Genomic DNA, 14,453 nt, shown 5'->3' with positions numbered 1-14,453 from the left:
GAAAGAGGTAATTTCAAATGGCGGTCTTCCCATTTTACCCCATTACTTCCCATAGATTTCACCCTTTTTTTTTTTTTTTTGTAACAGCGACTTTGATGGGAATATATAGGCCTGCTATTTTTGAAGACCTGTTTGCTTTTTTATGACAGCTGTAGGTTTGAAAAAGTACACAACATTTATTAATTCATTTATTGGAGCGTACAGAAGAAACATGTGCAAAGAAAAAAATACCCTATCATAACATGGGAACATAGAAGGAACATGGCTAACACTTGTATTAATGATGTAATGGCACATTGTACTTTATTTAAGGCACATTTGCGGAACACCTCCATTTTGCATTTTCCTTTAAATGAGCAGTTTAATAAACAAAATAGATCTAGAGTCCCAGGGCATCTTTCTGAACAGTGCACCCCAGAAGAGCATTGGCGGCTTCCACACACTCAGTCAGGCCTTGAGCTAGAGAAAAACAGACAGAAACTCAATGATAAACATTTAGTTCATAAAATAATGTATTGTTTATTTATATTTACAGAAAGGCTGCACAATTTTAGAAAAAAATTACTATCATTGCAATTAGATTTGGTTTTCTGATCAAGATTCAGTCCAGAGTGTTTTGAACCACATAATAGATTCAACATTGTCACCACCATGATAGTAGAGATTTCAATCAATGAATCAAAGCTCATTTGAAATCTGAAACCCATTTTAAATTAGGCAAGTCCCAATGTATCTCACCAAATCCTACAGCATTAGCGACAAGTGGTCACACTGGTCAAAATAAACAGACACATGGTTATTAATTGTAATGGAATTTGTTGAGAAGTTACCGTTCTGTGAGCGCAGCCACATCACAGCCTTCATGACCAACAGCTCCCACTCGTCCTTAGCATCAGCTTTCAGACCATGAAGCCAGACCAGAGCCAAAATGGTGGCCCACACTTCTTTCTTTGCCTAAATAACCGACACAAAGCAAAAACTGTTCAGTTGAGTGGAAAAAAGCACCAGCGAGTACCAGATATATTTTGGTACCATTTTATAATAACTACATCTTAATTGGCAAAAAAAAAAGCATACATAATGAAATAATGAACAAATAGTTGATTAAGAATGATTCAGGCTTAGTAAATACTTAAGGAGTTAGAAGATAGTGTCAGGGTAATAATTAAATAGTCACCAAATCGGAATCATTCTTAATTAACTATTTGTTCATTGTGAATTAAGTCTTTGTTCATGCTTTATCAAGACACTTTAAGTGTTACCTATATTTTTTAATGAAATATTTATGAAGCATAACATATACATGATTACACTTTCTATGAATAATTATTTTCTGATTTTCTAAAATTAATGTGTGAAAATGACACCAGTACCTCCCCGCATCACTTAACCCTGAATGACAAAGTAAATTAAATAAAAAATAAATTGAACATTAATTGAATTATTTTGAGGAATAGATTACATGGAAATGAATCTTGACCTCCATACTCACCATTGCAGGCAGTTTGCTCTCCAGGTCTTGGCTGGTCTTGCTCAGGGCTTGGGCCAGAGCTGGTTCTAACTCCCAGCAGCCTGAAGCCTTCTGCAGGGACACCACCTGCAGCAGAGGGTCCCGCTGCACTTTGGGTGAGGGAGGCAAGTCAAACCCAAGATCATCATCTGAAGACTCATCCTCATTCATCTCCACATCATCACACGTATTTAAAGCCCCTGCAAAACACAAAAGAGGACAGTTTGGACACTTTGGGTGTGTTCACATTTGCACACACAGCACATGAAACTAAACCAAACCCAGAAACAAATTTGGAAAAAACATTATTTTATGTAGATTTCAAGTATTTATGGGACAACAGCAAAAAGGAGAAGAGGTTTAGTTGAAAATTTGGAAGTGAATCATTGTCATGAGTTTAATCTGCATTGTCATATGAATGCAGTTTCCTGGTATTTTTCTGTTGTTGTTTTAGTTGTTTCTAGTTGTTTTTGTGTTGACTCCTGTGGACATGCAGCAGAACATGTTTTGTTGGTTCCTGCACTCAGGAGAGTCAAGGGGGAGACAAAGAGGTCTGTTGTTCCGGGCCCCAGGGTCTTAGGAGTCCAGAATTTTACCCTCTTCCTATTTATTTATATTAAAGTGGAGGTGTCTTGCCCCAGGGCCCCAGATTTCTGTCGACGGGCCTGACTGTATTACTTGGACTAGACCAGGACCAAACCAACCAGGGGTGTAGCATGAAATTCTGTGTGATTCTCTGCAATAGGCAATTATGATTTCAAAATTCCAGAGATCAAAACACTTTCATCTCCAAGGCTTCACACAATGTATCTTGCACATACTTTTACACCCCTCTTTGCGTCTGTGGGGTACATGCCCCCATGAAGATCTTGCCTCTCTTCTCCACCTACATCACCCCTCCTCCAATGTCAGTGTAAATATGATCTCATCTTTCAACTCAGGTTTATTAAACACATTTTTTGACCACTGTTTTCTCCTGTAATCTCCTGAAACACACTAGACTGATGTGCCTTTGACAGACTGTTGCCCTTCAGAAACAACACCTGTTATGTTCAGAAGGCGCTAGAGAGACGTTTTCTTAGATAGTGGATTCTTAGATTGTTCTAACATAATTATATACAAACTAAAAGTCGTAAAATCACTTACCATCAAAAGATCCAGGAGATCCACAATGTGGGAAGGAAACAACAGAATATTACCTTATAAAAACCTTTGTTCATATGCAGATACTTACTCTTTTGGAGAGAGGACCGGCTGCTCTTACTGGCACCTGACACAAATGTTGAAACAAAACATTAGCCAAATTGCTAACTTGAACTGACTTCACCTGTACTGTTGAACATGTTTCAGTGGACAGCCCATATACATGTACTGCTTACATTACATGACTTCACTGTCAATATTGAATTTACTTACAAGCCCTATCTGGCGGCATGAGACGACGATAAGACGTTTGGAAGACGGGCATCCCTGTGGGGGGAGATTAATACAGGATTATGTACAGGTCAACTGAAACTAAAATAAATACTTTTTCAAGATTTTAATCATTACAAATCAGAGTTCATGTTTGTCTGTCTTTACAGTTACAGTTTTGAGTATTGAGTATCGCCGGGTTACATGCACTGGCACCATGTTCATGTTAATATAGTTTTTTTCAGTGAGGAAAATGTTGCTTAGTTTTGGGACTTGCTTGGTAAAGGGACATCTCTTCTCAGCAGAGGGCCTTGAATGGCTTCTCCGCTGGTTTTGTTCACAGCGATGAAGGCAGTGAAGGAGCTGCTGACTCCTGATTGGATGCTCAGATCAATGATTTTCTTCTTCACAGCGTCTTTCTGTCCTCTAGCGCCCTCTTGCTCCAGAGATCGAATGAGAGAGCGTGCTGCCAGCCTGTGCACTGTGAGTCTGCACATAAACAGGAAACAGAAAACTACATTAAACAGACAAGTGCTGAGGTTAATGGTGAATTTATTAATCCTCCATAGAGGAAGTTCATTCTCTACATTTGACCAGTTCTTCAGTGCTGCTGTGGCACCCTGTTCGGAGTAGTGGGCAGCTGCCGTGCAGAGGTCAGGGACCCATCTCCAGATCATGGTTTGGTCAGGACCACCTAGCTGGAGGATTTTGTCTAATGTGCATGTTTTGCCTTGAGCTTTTTACAGTAAAAGCTGTTTACCAATGGGCTTTGCTGTGGTTGAACATATAACAATCTCTCTTGTGTTATATGTTATATAGTCCATCTCCAGCACTGCCAACTGTTCATGTTGAATTAGCTTTAGACACACAGTGTGTTCACACTCACCCTGTGTCCTCCGCTGGTTTGAGGCTGAAGTTGAGCTTGTTCTCGGTGGGACGTCCTGCCAGGCTGTACTTGACAGTCACACAGCCCTCTGCTCCCTCTTTGCTCTAAAATACACCACAGCTTTTGGCCACTGCTCTAAACAGAAATGTACTGCCCCCTACAGCCCACAGTGAGCACCTGTCCAGTGAGTTGGGCGTACAGCAGTGACCGTTGTCCCTGAAAAATGGATGTGAGAGGTGGGGACAGCACAGAGGCAGACACCCCTTTGGGCAGGTCCCATTTCACAGAGATGTCCACCACTGCTGGCTGCATGGCGAAGCGCAAAGACTGGATCACCTGGAGAGAACACAGGGATTATAGAAGTTATCTGATCCATTTTAGGGTAGTAAATAATAATAACGCATTAATCATATTAATCGTACACAGAACTTTTCCAAACAATAATAGTCCCTTTACAATTGTGTATTTTTCATTCACTCCCAGTGCTCATTGGTGATAAGCTTTTCTGCAGCCACAGCTGCCCTGGGGCAGCCTGATGGAACTGTGGTAACCAATCTGCACCTACGGCCCCCGATCACCAATGCTCACACCACACATACACACAGGAAATATGGATGAAGCGTCTTGCAAAAAGACACATCAACAGTGTGCACTAGTCAGAGCTGGCATCAAAATAATGCAACACAACAATAATAAATAACAATACTAAAAATCTGTCACAGTCACTGGTGGTGAACATCTTGAGTAAGCAGCAATCTCTATGAATCACAACTGTGATGTGTTACTTTGGGTTGCATCCTGTCATTTCCAGTGATGAACTGGGCGTGTCCTCCTCCTTCTTTGGCCAAACCCTTGATAAGAGCAGAACTGGCTCCTTCTCCAATCCCAAAAGAAAAACACCTGAGACATAAAGAGGTTTGATTCACACAATAAACAGGACACAAGTTCAGTCATTGCTGTATTTTACCTGTGAGAGCCTGCATTAGACTTGACCAGGTTGATGACTTCTTTGGTGTTTTCTACTTCTCCATCAGTGAAGACAAACAGCTACAGAGCACAGTTCAGACAGTTTTACATTTCATGCAGCAGTGACAGAGAAGACAGTAAATATCCCAGAAATAAGTCAAGTACAGGAACTTTAAACTTTGTATTATGTGTTGAAAGAAATAAAGGGCTTGTTCACACTTGCACAAAAAAGAAATTGGGACTAAATAGCACTAAATCTGAATTTAATACTTGACTAGACCAGGACTAGATCAGGACTAAACCACGAAGTACATCAGGACGAAACTGGTCTTAAACCAGGACCATCAAATGTAAATGCACTCTGAAATAAGTCAAATCTGCCCTCTACCTCTGCATTCATGCACATCACAAATTGGGAATAAACCCAGCCTTAAACCTGGACTAGACCTGAACCACTGCAGGCTAATCTGAACAGACACACAGATCATCTGAATGTACCTGTCTGGGCTGGTTGGGGATGCAGCCCTGACTGTAAATGCGTTTTAGAGGAGCCAGAATCTCAGTTCCTCCCAGGTTAGCCTCCATCTTTTCCACCTTTTTCAGAGCCTCCTCCATTGTCTTTTGGCTGTACTCCACACTCTCCCTGTAAAAAAAGACACAGCCAAACCATCTTTAGATGTGTGTCTTGGGGATTTGTGCAGAGATTGCAATACTGTGATTTGTAAAAATAATTTACGGAAAGATTTGTTCAAAAGTGGATCCAAAACTGTAGATGTTAAAGTAGCAGCCCATGGGTAAGCTCTTGAGCAGCAGCAGCAGAGTGTCCTGAGAACATAAAACTATAGTGAGAGAAAAACTCAAACTATAACAGTTTGCTCTTGTATACAGCCTATGTACGCACTGCATACCCGTGCACTGGCAATCCGACTCCCTGACTCTCCTCTGTGGCCCATAGAGCAGCCCATACTTCCAGATCGATCCAATAGAAACACAAACTCTCCAGAGGAAGACACAGATGACAAAATGTCTTTGGGGAACTCCGGGTACAGACTCAGCATCAGGGCTGGGTCTCCCATCAGAGAGCCTGAAAACAACAGGCAGCTGTTACTATTATATTTGTCCATTAATTCACACTGTCAAAGTGTGAGTGATGAATACACACATGTTAAAACACTGCTTTCCTCAGAGTTTCACAGTTAGAGTAGATGAGGTGTATTACAAAGTGTTTGAATATGTGAACAAAGAACAGATGAAGATAGAGAAAGCACATTCTAAAGCAGACAGTAATTTAAACTAACTCACAAAAAGTCTGTACTGCGAATGTGAATTGAACTGACAGATTAATATTTACAGCAGTCTATGCATACAGACTGGTAATAAGTGTTATAAACTTTGACACTTTCATAGACCAACTGGAACCATTATAAAACTTTGATAAAACTTCACTTGTTGGAGAATCAGTGTTCTATCATTTACTGAACATAACACTTTCACATCAGAGCTCTACACATGCTTAAATTAATAAACAAAAATAAATAAACAAAAAAAATATATACAAGTCAGACTGCAAACCATTCTCTTACCCCTAGATGGCAGTAGGCCACACAGAGTATCGTGCTCACCAGGTTTGGCTGAGGCCTGTCCTGCCTCCACCACAGCTGAGGGCTGGTGACTGTCTTTGTAATAAATGAGCAGCTCCACGTCTCGGTCAAACTTGTGTCCTGCTGCCAGTTTCACCTACGAACAAACAAAATGTAATGTGGTTTAAATGAAGTGGTATATACATTATATGAAATGTAGGGTTGTAATGAATCAAATTATAATTGTGATTTCAGTTAATATTACATTCAATTACAAAAAAAATTTCAATTGAAAATATAATGAAATTCTGTTCTGAATATGTGCCTTTCTTGTGCCACTCAAAACTAGGAGCATAAAACATGTTAACATCATTAGTCGTCTGCCCTATTTCATTCATACTCATTAATTACTAATATTTGGTTGTCAACTGGACATTCTTTTGCAGACTTAAAAAATGATTTTGTGATGGAACCCGCCTGGATAACTGAGGGACTACAAACTGTGATGTGGTCACTGTATCGGAGCGTTGTGGTGAAGAAGGGAGTCCAAAGGCAAAGCTCTTGATTGACCGGTCAATCTACATTTCTACTCTCACCTATGGTCAAGAGCTTTGGGTACTGGCTGAAAGAACAAGATTGCGAATACGTGGTGAAAATGAGTTTCCTCCACAGGGTAGCCGGACGCTCCCTTAGAGAATGGGTGAGGGTCTTGATCACACAGGAGGACCTCACAGGAGACCACCACATTAGAGTAGAAACATCCCACTGGACCGAGGCCCCAGGAAAGACCCAGAACACTCTGAAGGGAGTATATCTCTTGCCTGGCCTGGGAACACCTCGGGATCCTCCCAGAAGAGCTGGAGGAAGTGTATGTGGAAAGGGAAGTCTGGGCCTCCCTGTTCAGACTACTGCCTCCATGACCCAGCCCCAGATAAAGCGGAATAAAATGTATGGATGGTCTTTGTAGGATTCTAGGATTTTCTGAATATTTTTATCACACATATATTACATAACAGCTATAGTTGAAGTAGTCATTTCTACAGTGGATGGACAACATAAGTGTTGTTTACCGATGCCTTAGTTTGATCTTGGTTGAGATACTCCACCGGGTCCATGGTGCAGCTGGATTCTATATTGGAGACTGACCGGGGTGACTCGACTCGGGCCGAGAAGGTCAGATCATAGGGCACCAGAGAAGACGGGACTGATGTCACTTTCACACTGCTGCTTTCTGTTCCTGTAAAAACACATGATCTATAATCATTATCCATGCACCAGGGCGGAACCAGTTTGGAAACATGCTTAACTGTATTTCTGGTCTGAAGAAGACTAAGCTACAGGGATTGTAGGTTTGATTACAACTATTACAACAACATGCTTAGATGTGTTTGGCTGGTCTTGTGACTGACTGGCTGACATGCTGAGCAGTTTTTGAACCTTTTAAAATTTTGTCTTAAATTTTTTACTTAACATTTAGGGATTTTGCCAAACTCCAGCAGGCGCTGTGCAAAGTACATTCATAATCTAAGATGAACTTTGGTGTCATTCATTTTTCAGTGTTTTCATCTTTCCCATCAGTTTGTAAATCCTAAATTGACTTTGTTTTTGGAACCAGCCTCAGAGCAGTCTGACCTGCAGGTTGGTATCGAGGGTTGAGGACAGCAGGAAGACAAAATCTCAGAGCTTCATCGGCCTGCACATCCAGCTCAGTGACATACTCCAGCCTGATGGAGGCGCTCTCTCCAGGGGGCAGACTGCCAACACTCATAGAGAATATATCTGGACTCTGGTTGCTCTCTTGCAATAGAAAGGCCTGTTGACCGGAGCTCAGTGCATCATCATACTCCTCATGAGCCTGGAACAGGTAGTGTTGAAAATGAATGTTGGAAATGAGTTAGATTATTTTACAGTTACTTTGCATGTTGAATGCAAAGGTCAGGAAACCATGTTTCTTTTGGCTCCATAGACTATATAAGATTGGCTCCTGCTGTAGTAGTTTCACATGGCTAGGCTTTGTCAGCCTAGTTAATTAAAGTTATGTACAGCCAAAATAATAACTACAATAATAACACATTTTAAATTAGTTAAAATAGGCTGACCATATTTCCATTTGTGAAAACCCGGACACCTTACCGGGGGTGGGAGGTGGGGCCTTGACATTGAGCTACAGTCGTTCCTCGCTATATTGCGGTTCACCTTTCACAGTCTCGCCGTTTCGCAGATTTTTTTTTCTTTTTCTTTCTTTTTTTTTTGTGTGTGTGTCAATTTTGCATGTTTTTTTTTTTTTTTTCCACACACGGGTGGGTCAGGACTAAACCAGGTGTAAACCAGGACTAATCCTGGATTTAAGAGAGACAAAGATGAGCAGTTTGTCCACAAAGAGCGATGGGCAATTGCCGCATTTACCTCCGTGAGGTGTGGAGCTCTGAGCCGGCCCTTTCTTCTGCGGTCCCCTCCGAGCCCATCCCTACAGTGAGTCCTGTTTCAGTTCTGGTTTAGTCCTGGTTTACTCCTGTTTTAGTCCTAGTTCAGTCCTGGTTTAGTCCTCCTCTTCAGTCCTGGAATAAGTCCTAGGTTAGTCCTGGGTTAGTCCTGGTTTAGTCTTAGTCTTAGTTTGATATAATCTCGGGTTAACGGGCAGGTGTGGTGTTGTACTGCGCCGGTGTGGTGTTGTGCCGCGTGGGTGTGGTGTTGTACTGGGGGTCTCCAAAAATGGACCCGTGCAGGACTCTGTGCTGTAGGCTCCATTACGGAATAAATGAATCTTCGGTTCGTTACATAAAGAAGGAGGAAAATAACAAAAGGAAGACAGCAGCAATAAGTTTTAAGAAGGATGTAAAAAGGGTTGCACCTGTCCTGTTTGAAAAAAAGTGTATAAAATGTGTGGTGTGGGGTTTTACAGCCTTAAAATAGATATAATAATTGTAAAATATAAAGTTGACTACTTTGCAGATTTCACCTATCATGGGTTATTTTTAGAACGTAACTCCCGCGATAAAAGAGGGACCACACTTCACAACCTGTGCACATGGCCTTCCACTTGTCCAGACCGGGACGGAAAACAGAGAATTTCTTGTACAAGTCATTGTTAAATGCGCATTTGTGCTTCGGCGTGTTGCGAACTGACCGGCTGGTTGTGTTTGCTCACTCCTTCTGAGTCACAGAGAGCTACGAGAGACGCTCAGTTTAATGCCCCCAATGAACGGTAATGAAAACCCAGACATTTGCATCACTTAAAAAAAAAAATCCAGATGCCCAGGACAGGACGCAAAATACGGACATGTCCGGGGAAAAACGGATGTTTGGTCACCCTAAGTTAAAAAGAAATAATGACTACAATGCTGTTCCTGTCATAAAGACCCAAAGGTTCTTGATTGTTCCACTAACAGAGGTCGTGATGAAGCAGTAATCTGTTTTGTTCACAGCACTTCATGATACATTACTTGTCAGAACTGTTTGCCTGTTGTGTATCACATGCACCTCCATTTCTTTTGGACGTACCTGTTTCTTCTCTTTCACCTCAGCCACGATAAGAGTCTCTCCAACTTTAGCACTGAAATGGCAGACGGCTGCTTCACTGGGCATGGGAAAAACAAACACCGCCTCGATGGGTTTCTCCTCTTTGTTTTTGTAGAGCAGCGTTGACACCACTGTGGCGACATGGTCCTTCACATCCACCTGAACATCCACACTCTGCAGAGGCACTGACACAAAACAACACACCTGACGTTAGGACATGTTCCAGACCAGGCTATGTCCATGTTACTCCCACTTCTAATGTTAGGTTATTTGATTACTACGGTTTTTGTAGATATTACATTTAGGCCTGTCACTGAAAGAGCTGTGGATGAGGAATTAAATAAGAATCCTGAGAAACTATCCCATGATCCCGAGAAATCATCACCTGAACCCTTAAAAGTATCCCATGATCCACTGAATATGATACTACATGATAGCACTGGCTGAATGAAGAGGTAGACAGGGAACGAGAGAGTATCATAACTACATCTCTGCTGGCGTTACATGCACTGCAGTAGTGCAGTGTGTCTGGGTGCACATTGCAGTTGGTTCAGTGCCCACTCTCCTTGTTCTATCTACCCTGTTTCTGTTTGTGTCCCTGTACTGGCTTTAGTGCTGAGTGTGGTGTGTCAGCTTTTTGTCCAGAGGAGTGGCTCTTCCCGCCCCACATGTGCTCACAGAGCTGTAATGAGAGCACAGTGGAGGTGCTAGGTTTACAAGTGCATAGAATTGAGTGCACAAATAACTTTCTTTCTATTTCTTTGTAATAGGCAGTGTCGTAACTTCAGAAACTCATATTACTTTAGTAGGCTACTGGCAGAAATGTCTTCACTTTTTCTGCCATGTATGCAGCATACAGGAGTCCTTTGGCTTTGTCATTTCTGATCTTGAATTCATGAATAAGCATCACAAATGTACACACAGTCCTCGATAAAGCAAAGGCCGAGTTGGTCACCATCAGCCGTTCCTCTGAAGCCACAGCACAGGAAAGTTTGTTTTCTTTTGACCGTGGGTCATTGAGACTGTGCAGCTATGGCAGCGCCGAGTCTGTAGCGATGAAGAACAGGCAACCGTACAAAGTTTAAGCTGCACATTAAATGTATTAAATTCCTTAGCCAATCGCAGCCTGGTTGCTTGGGATTCTCTTTAATTTTCTCACGCACAGTCCGTATCAGTCTAATTTAAATGCCCCCCCCAGTGAGTCATACCTGCTTGCTTCTCAGGCGTAATCAATCCACAGCAACACCTCTCCATTTTCGCTTTATTTTACTTAATGTTAAGAAACCTGTAAGACAGATATAAAGATATTTTGAATGGAGTATAGCATCAGTAAAAGCTCAGTTTTATCTTTCAATGCTGTTTTGAACGGATTAACATTAAAAAGGCTACAAAAGTAAAACGTGAGTAGTAAACAGATAGTTTGGATAAAATAGCGAGAGCGGTTGAGGATTAAAACATGAAGAACAATACAAGACAAGATTAAAGCCGCGCGCGGCGATGGTGGCCCTCCCCCTGGTGGGAGGCCCCCCCCCTCCCACGTGACCGCCGGGGACTCGCGACCGCCCCGGCACGCCACTCTCTTCCCGACATCCGCCCAGGCCGACAGCTCGTCCATTAGACACATCATATAATGCACCTTTAAATATTTTTAGGAGTCATTGCGCCCCTGCTGGCCAACAGTGGAAAATGCACCATGTCCGTTATATATATTTTTGCTCATAATCATGCAGCAACTTATTCCCTGAATTTGGTACAAATCCAATAATGTTGATGTTTCATGTTTATGATAGGGGGCGCTATAGAGTTCACTTTTCATTTGTTTTATAGTGTATTATGTTCAGGCTGGGATCATGCATTAGTGATTCAAATTTCAGCTCGATGGGACTAAGCCTGTGTGTGTAAACATTTTTTAAATATTTGTGGGGGGAGTCATTGCGCCCCTGCTGGCCAACCGTGGAAAATGCCCCATGTCTGTAATAGACTTTTTTGCTTCTAATTGTGCTTAGAGTTTAATTCCCAATTTTGGCCCAAATCCGCTATTGTTGATGTTTCATGTGTATGGTAGGGGGCGCTATAGTGTTCACTTTTCATATGTTTTATAGTTTATTATATTCAGGCCAAAATCCCGCATTAGTGATTCAAATTTCAACACAATCGAACTAAGCATGTCCCTGTAATAATTTTAAAAATATTTTTTGGGGGATTCTTTGCGCCCCTACTGGCCAACTGTGAAAAATGCATCATGTCCGTAGTAGACTTTTTTTCTTGTATTCATACATAGAATTTAATCCCCAAATTTGGTACAAATCCGATAATGTTGACATTTCATGTCTATGGTAGGGGGCACTATGGAGTTCACTTTTCATATGTTTTATAGTGTATTATATTCAGGCCGTGATCAGGCATTAGTGATTCAATTTTCAGCATGATCGGACTAAGCCTGTGTGTGTAATCATTTTTAAACTATTTTTTGGGGGAGTCTTTGCGCCCCTGCTGGCCAGTGGTGGAAAATGCATCATGTCCGTAATAGACTTTTTTGCTTGTAATCATGCATAGAATTTAATCCCCGAATTTGGTACTATAGAGTTCACTTTTATTAAATTTCATATTTCATTACATTCAGGTCTGGATCACACAATTGTGATTTGAATTTGAGCTCTGTAGGACAATGTCTGTGGCCGTGACAGGTCACCGAAGAAACAGGAAATGAAGGCGTTAATCGGCGGCGTGCTACGGGCGAACCGTAAGGAGTATCAAAATTCCTTCTGATGCATTTTGTGAGTTTATGTCTCTAGATGTGACATGTCAAATCTGAGCTCATTTGGACCAAACCCCGGGGACTTGAATCTTATTGTAGATACCCAAATCAAAACTGCGGCGAATGTTTGATCCAATATGGCCGACTTCCTGTTTGTCATAGGGTCATGCTCCAACTCATCTTTTGTCTTGTCTCATTGTTCTCTATCACTGTTCCGAATTTCGTTTCCCTGTGACAAACTTTGCATGTCCCTACTCCCATAGGGGTCCAATTCTAGGCGGCGCTGTTGAGTCGGGTCACTTTGGGCATTGTCACGATGCCCATTTTATCAAATTTTTCGCCGGGCCGATCGATCTGATACCCAGGTGTGGGACTTTTCGTCCATGTTCAGGGGGTCAAAAATGCGATCGTTTGGTCGGAAAAGGGAATAATTAAAGAAGAACAATACCCCTTGCCCCTAACTTTGTTAGTGGCGAGGGCCAAAAATACTGCGTTATGGTCCTACCTCTGACAGAAATACAGCTGCTCTGTTGATTTACTGCAGGCTTCATGAAATCAGAGCCCGATCTCACGAGTCTGGGACGGATCTGTCTTCCCGTAAAGTCAAGTAACTAGAAAGTGAAACTAAACCGGACAAGTTTGAAATGCGTCTTTATACCGGTGATTACGGTCAGTCAGAGTCGTGCTCACGCAGATGCTCTAAGGTGAAGTCCATTGATGGACTATGAAGCCATAATAAACATATGCTGACCTTGTTTTTCCTAGTTTTGGTCAGATTTTATTTCCTATCTTCCTGATTTGCTTTTCGGGGGTCAGACACATTCTAAAAGAGGTCTATTCGCGGTCTTCCCATTTTACCTAACTTCCAATAAACTTATAATTTTTTTTTTTTTTTTAAACGAGGAGTCGTGCGTTGTGCAGTTTTAAAATAAAGTGGAGTTATTTCAGTTTAAAAACAATAATAATAATTTTGAACAGCCGTATAAAATATTGTAGTTAACTCTTTGCACTTTTTAAAAATTGCATTTTGAACATTTTTATTACTTTTCTTTGCTTTTATTTATCAAGGCTGCCAATGTTACTGAAAGATGCAGTGTGCAATAAAGGTGTAGCACCCCAAACTGAGTTTTACTAAATAAGAAATAAAGGGTCTACACTCTTTTATTCCATGTAAAAAATGCTTCAAAAAACATTGATAGCTAATTAAAAATAATTAAAATTGCATCAAATCACACAAAGTCAGATCATGCAGATACCATGGAGAGAAGCAAATCGGGGTTTAAATCGAGCAAATTATCCTGTAGTGTGTGGGGATGCATTGATACGATACTCACTGAAATCGGATATTGGCACCAATATTGAAAATTTTGATGGATTGGGTATTAGCTGCGAAGATTCTCAGAAAATTTCAATATTACATAAGACCAATAAAAAACTGAAATGTCAGATTTCTGAAAAGTATTTTCAGTTCTATGCTCTCAAGACTTGGTTGGGCCTCCTTTGGCATGAATTACTGCATCAGTGTGCCATGGCATGGAGGCGATCAACCTGTGGCACTGCTGAGGTGTAATGGAAGCCCAGGTTGCTTTGATAGCGACCTTCAGGTCATCTGCATTGTAGGCTCTGGTGTTTCTCATCATCCTTGTCAATACCCCATAGAGAATCTATGGGGTTCAGGTCAGGCCAATCAAGCAAAGTAACACAATGCTCAGTGAGCCAGCTTTTGGTACCTTTGGCTGTGTGGGCAGATTGTTAGCAAAAGGAAGCATGAAGTGCAGTGAAATGTCCTGGTAGATGGCTTCGTTGACTATGGACTTCAGA

At 41.5% G+C, this 14,453-nt stretch overlaps 1 protein-coding gene across 1 annotated transcript; it reads right to left on the bottom strand.

Annotated features, from left to right (window-relative positions):
* Positions 1-175: 175 nt before the first annotated feature.
* LOC110154548 (von Willebrand factor A domain-containing protein 5A-like) lies at positions 176-13,270 on the bottom strand. The gene is made up of 19 exons (XM_020918540.2): positions 13,138-13,270; positions 11,083-11,159; positions 9,857-10,059; positions 7,988-8,210; positions 7,426-7,592; positions 6,398-6,512; positions 5,684-5,859; positions 5,512-5,600; positions 5,274-5,418; positions 4,777-4,856; positions 4,595-4,709; positions 3,987-4,145; positions 3,810-3,913; positions 3,201-3,412; positions 2,927-2,980; positions 2,745-2,780; positions 1,493-1,710; positions 831-954; positions 176-459 (listed from the first exon to the last, which is right to left on the bottom strand). Exons 2-19 carry the CDS (start codon positions 11,126-11,128, stop codon positions 380-382), a joined length of 2,346 nt encoding a protein of 781 aa, XP_020774199.2. The 5' UTR covers positions 11,129-11,159; positions 13,138-13,270; the 3' UTR covers positions 176-379.
* Positions 13,271-14,453: the final 1,183 nt, after the last annotated feature.

The sequence above is a fragment of the Boleophthalmus pectinirostris genome, unplaced genomic scaffold (genome assembly GCF_026225935.1).
Source record: "Boleophthalmus pectinirostris isolate CB_2022bp ecotype Guang Dong unplaced genomic scaffold, ASM2622593v1 HiC_scaffold_9, whole genome shotgun sequence".
Lineage (NCBI taxonomy): Eukaryota > Metazoa > Chordata > Actinopteri > Gobiiformes > Gobiidae > Boleophthalmus > Boleophthalmus pectinirostris.
The sequence above is the reverse complement of the archived record's forward strand: the minus strand, read 5'-3'. Positions and strand labels throughout refer to the sequence as shown.

What these genes read in the sequence shown, in the direction of transcription:
- LOC110154548 (XM_020918540.2), bottom strand. Translation starts at nt 11,128, where the DNA reads ATGGAGAGGTGTTGCTGTGGATTGATTACGCCTGAGAAGCAAGCAG. An exon ending in AAGATCAAACTAAGGCATCG is followed by an intron (nt 6,513 to 7,425) that starts GTAAACAACACT and finishes GTTTGTTCGTAG; the next exon opens with GTGAAACTGGCAGCAGGACA. An exon ending in CATGCCGCCAGATAGGGCTT is followed by an intron (nt 2,781 to 2,926) that starts GTAAGTAAATTC and finishes CATTTGTGTCAG; the next exon opens with GTGCCAGTAAGAGCAGCCGG.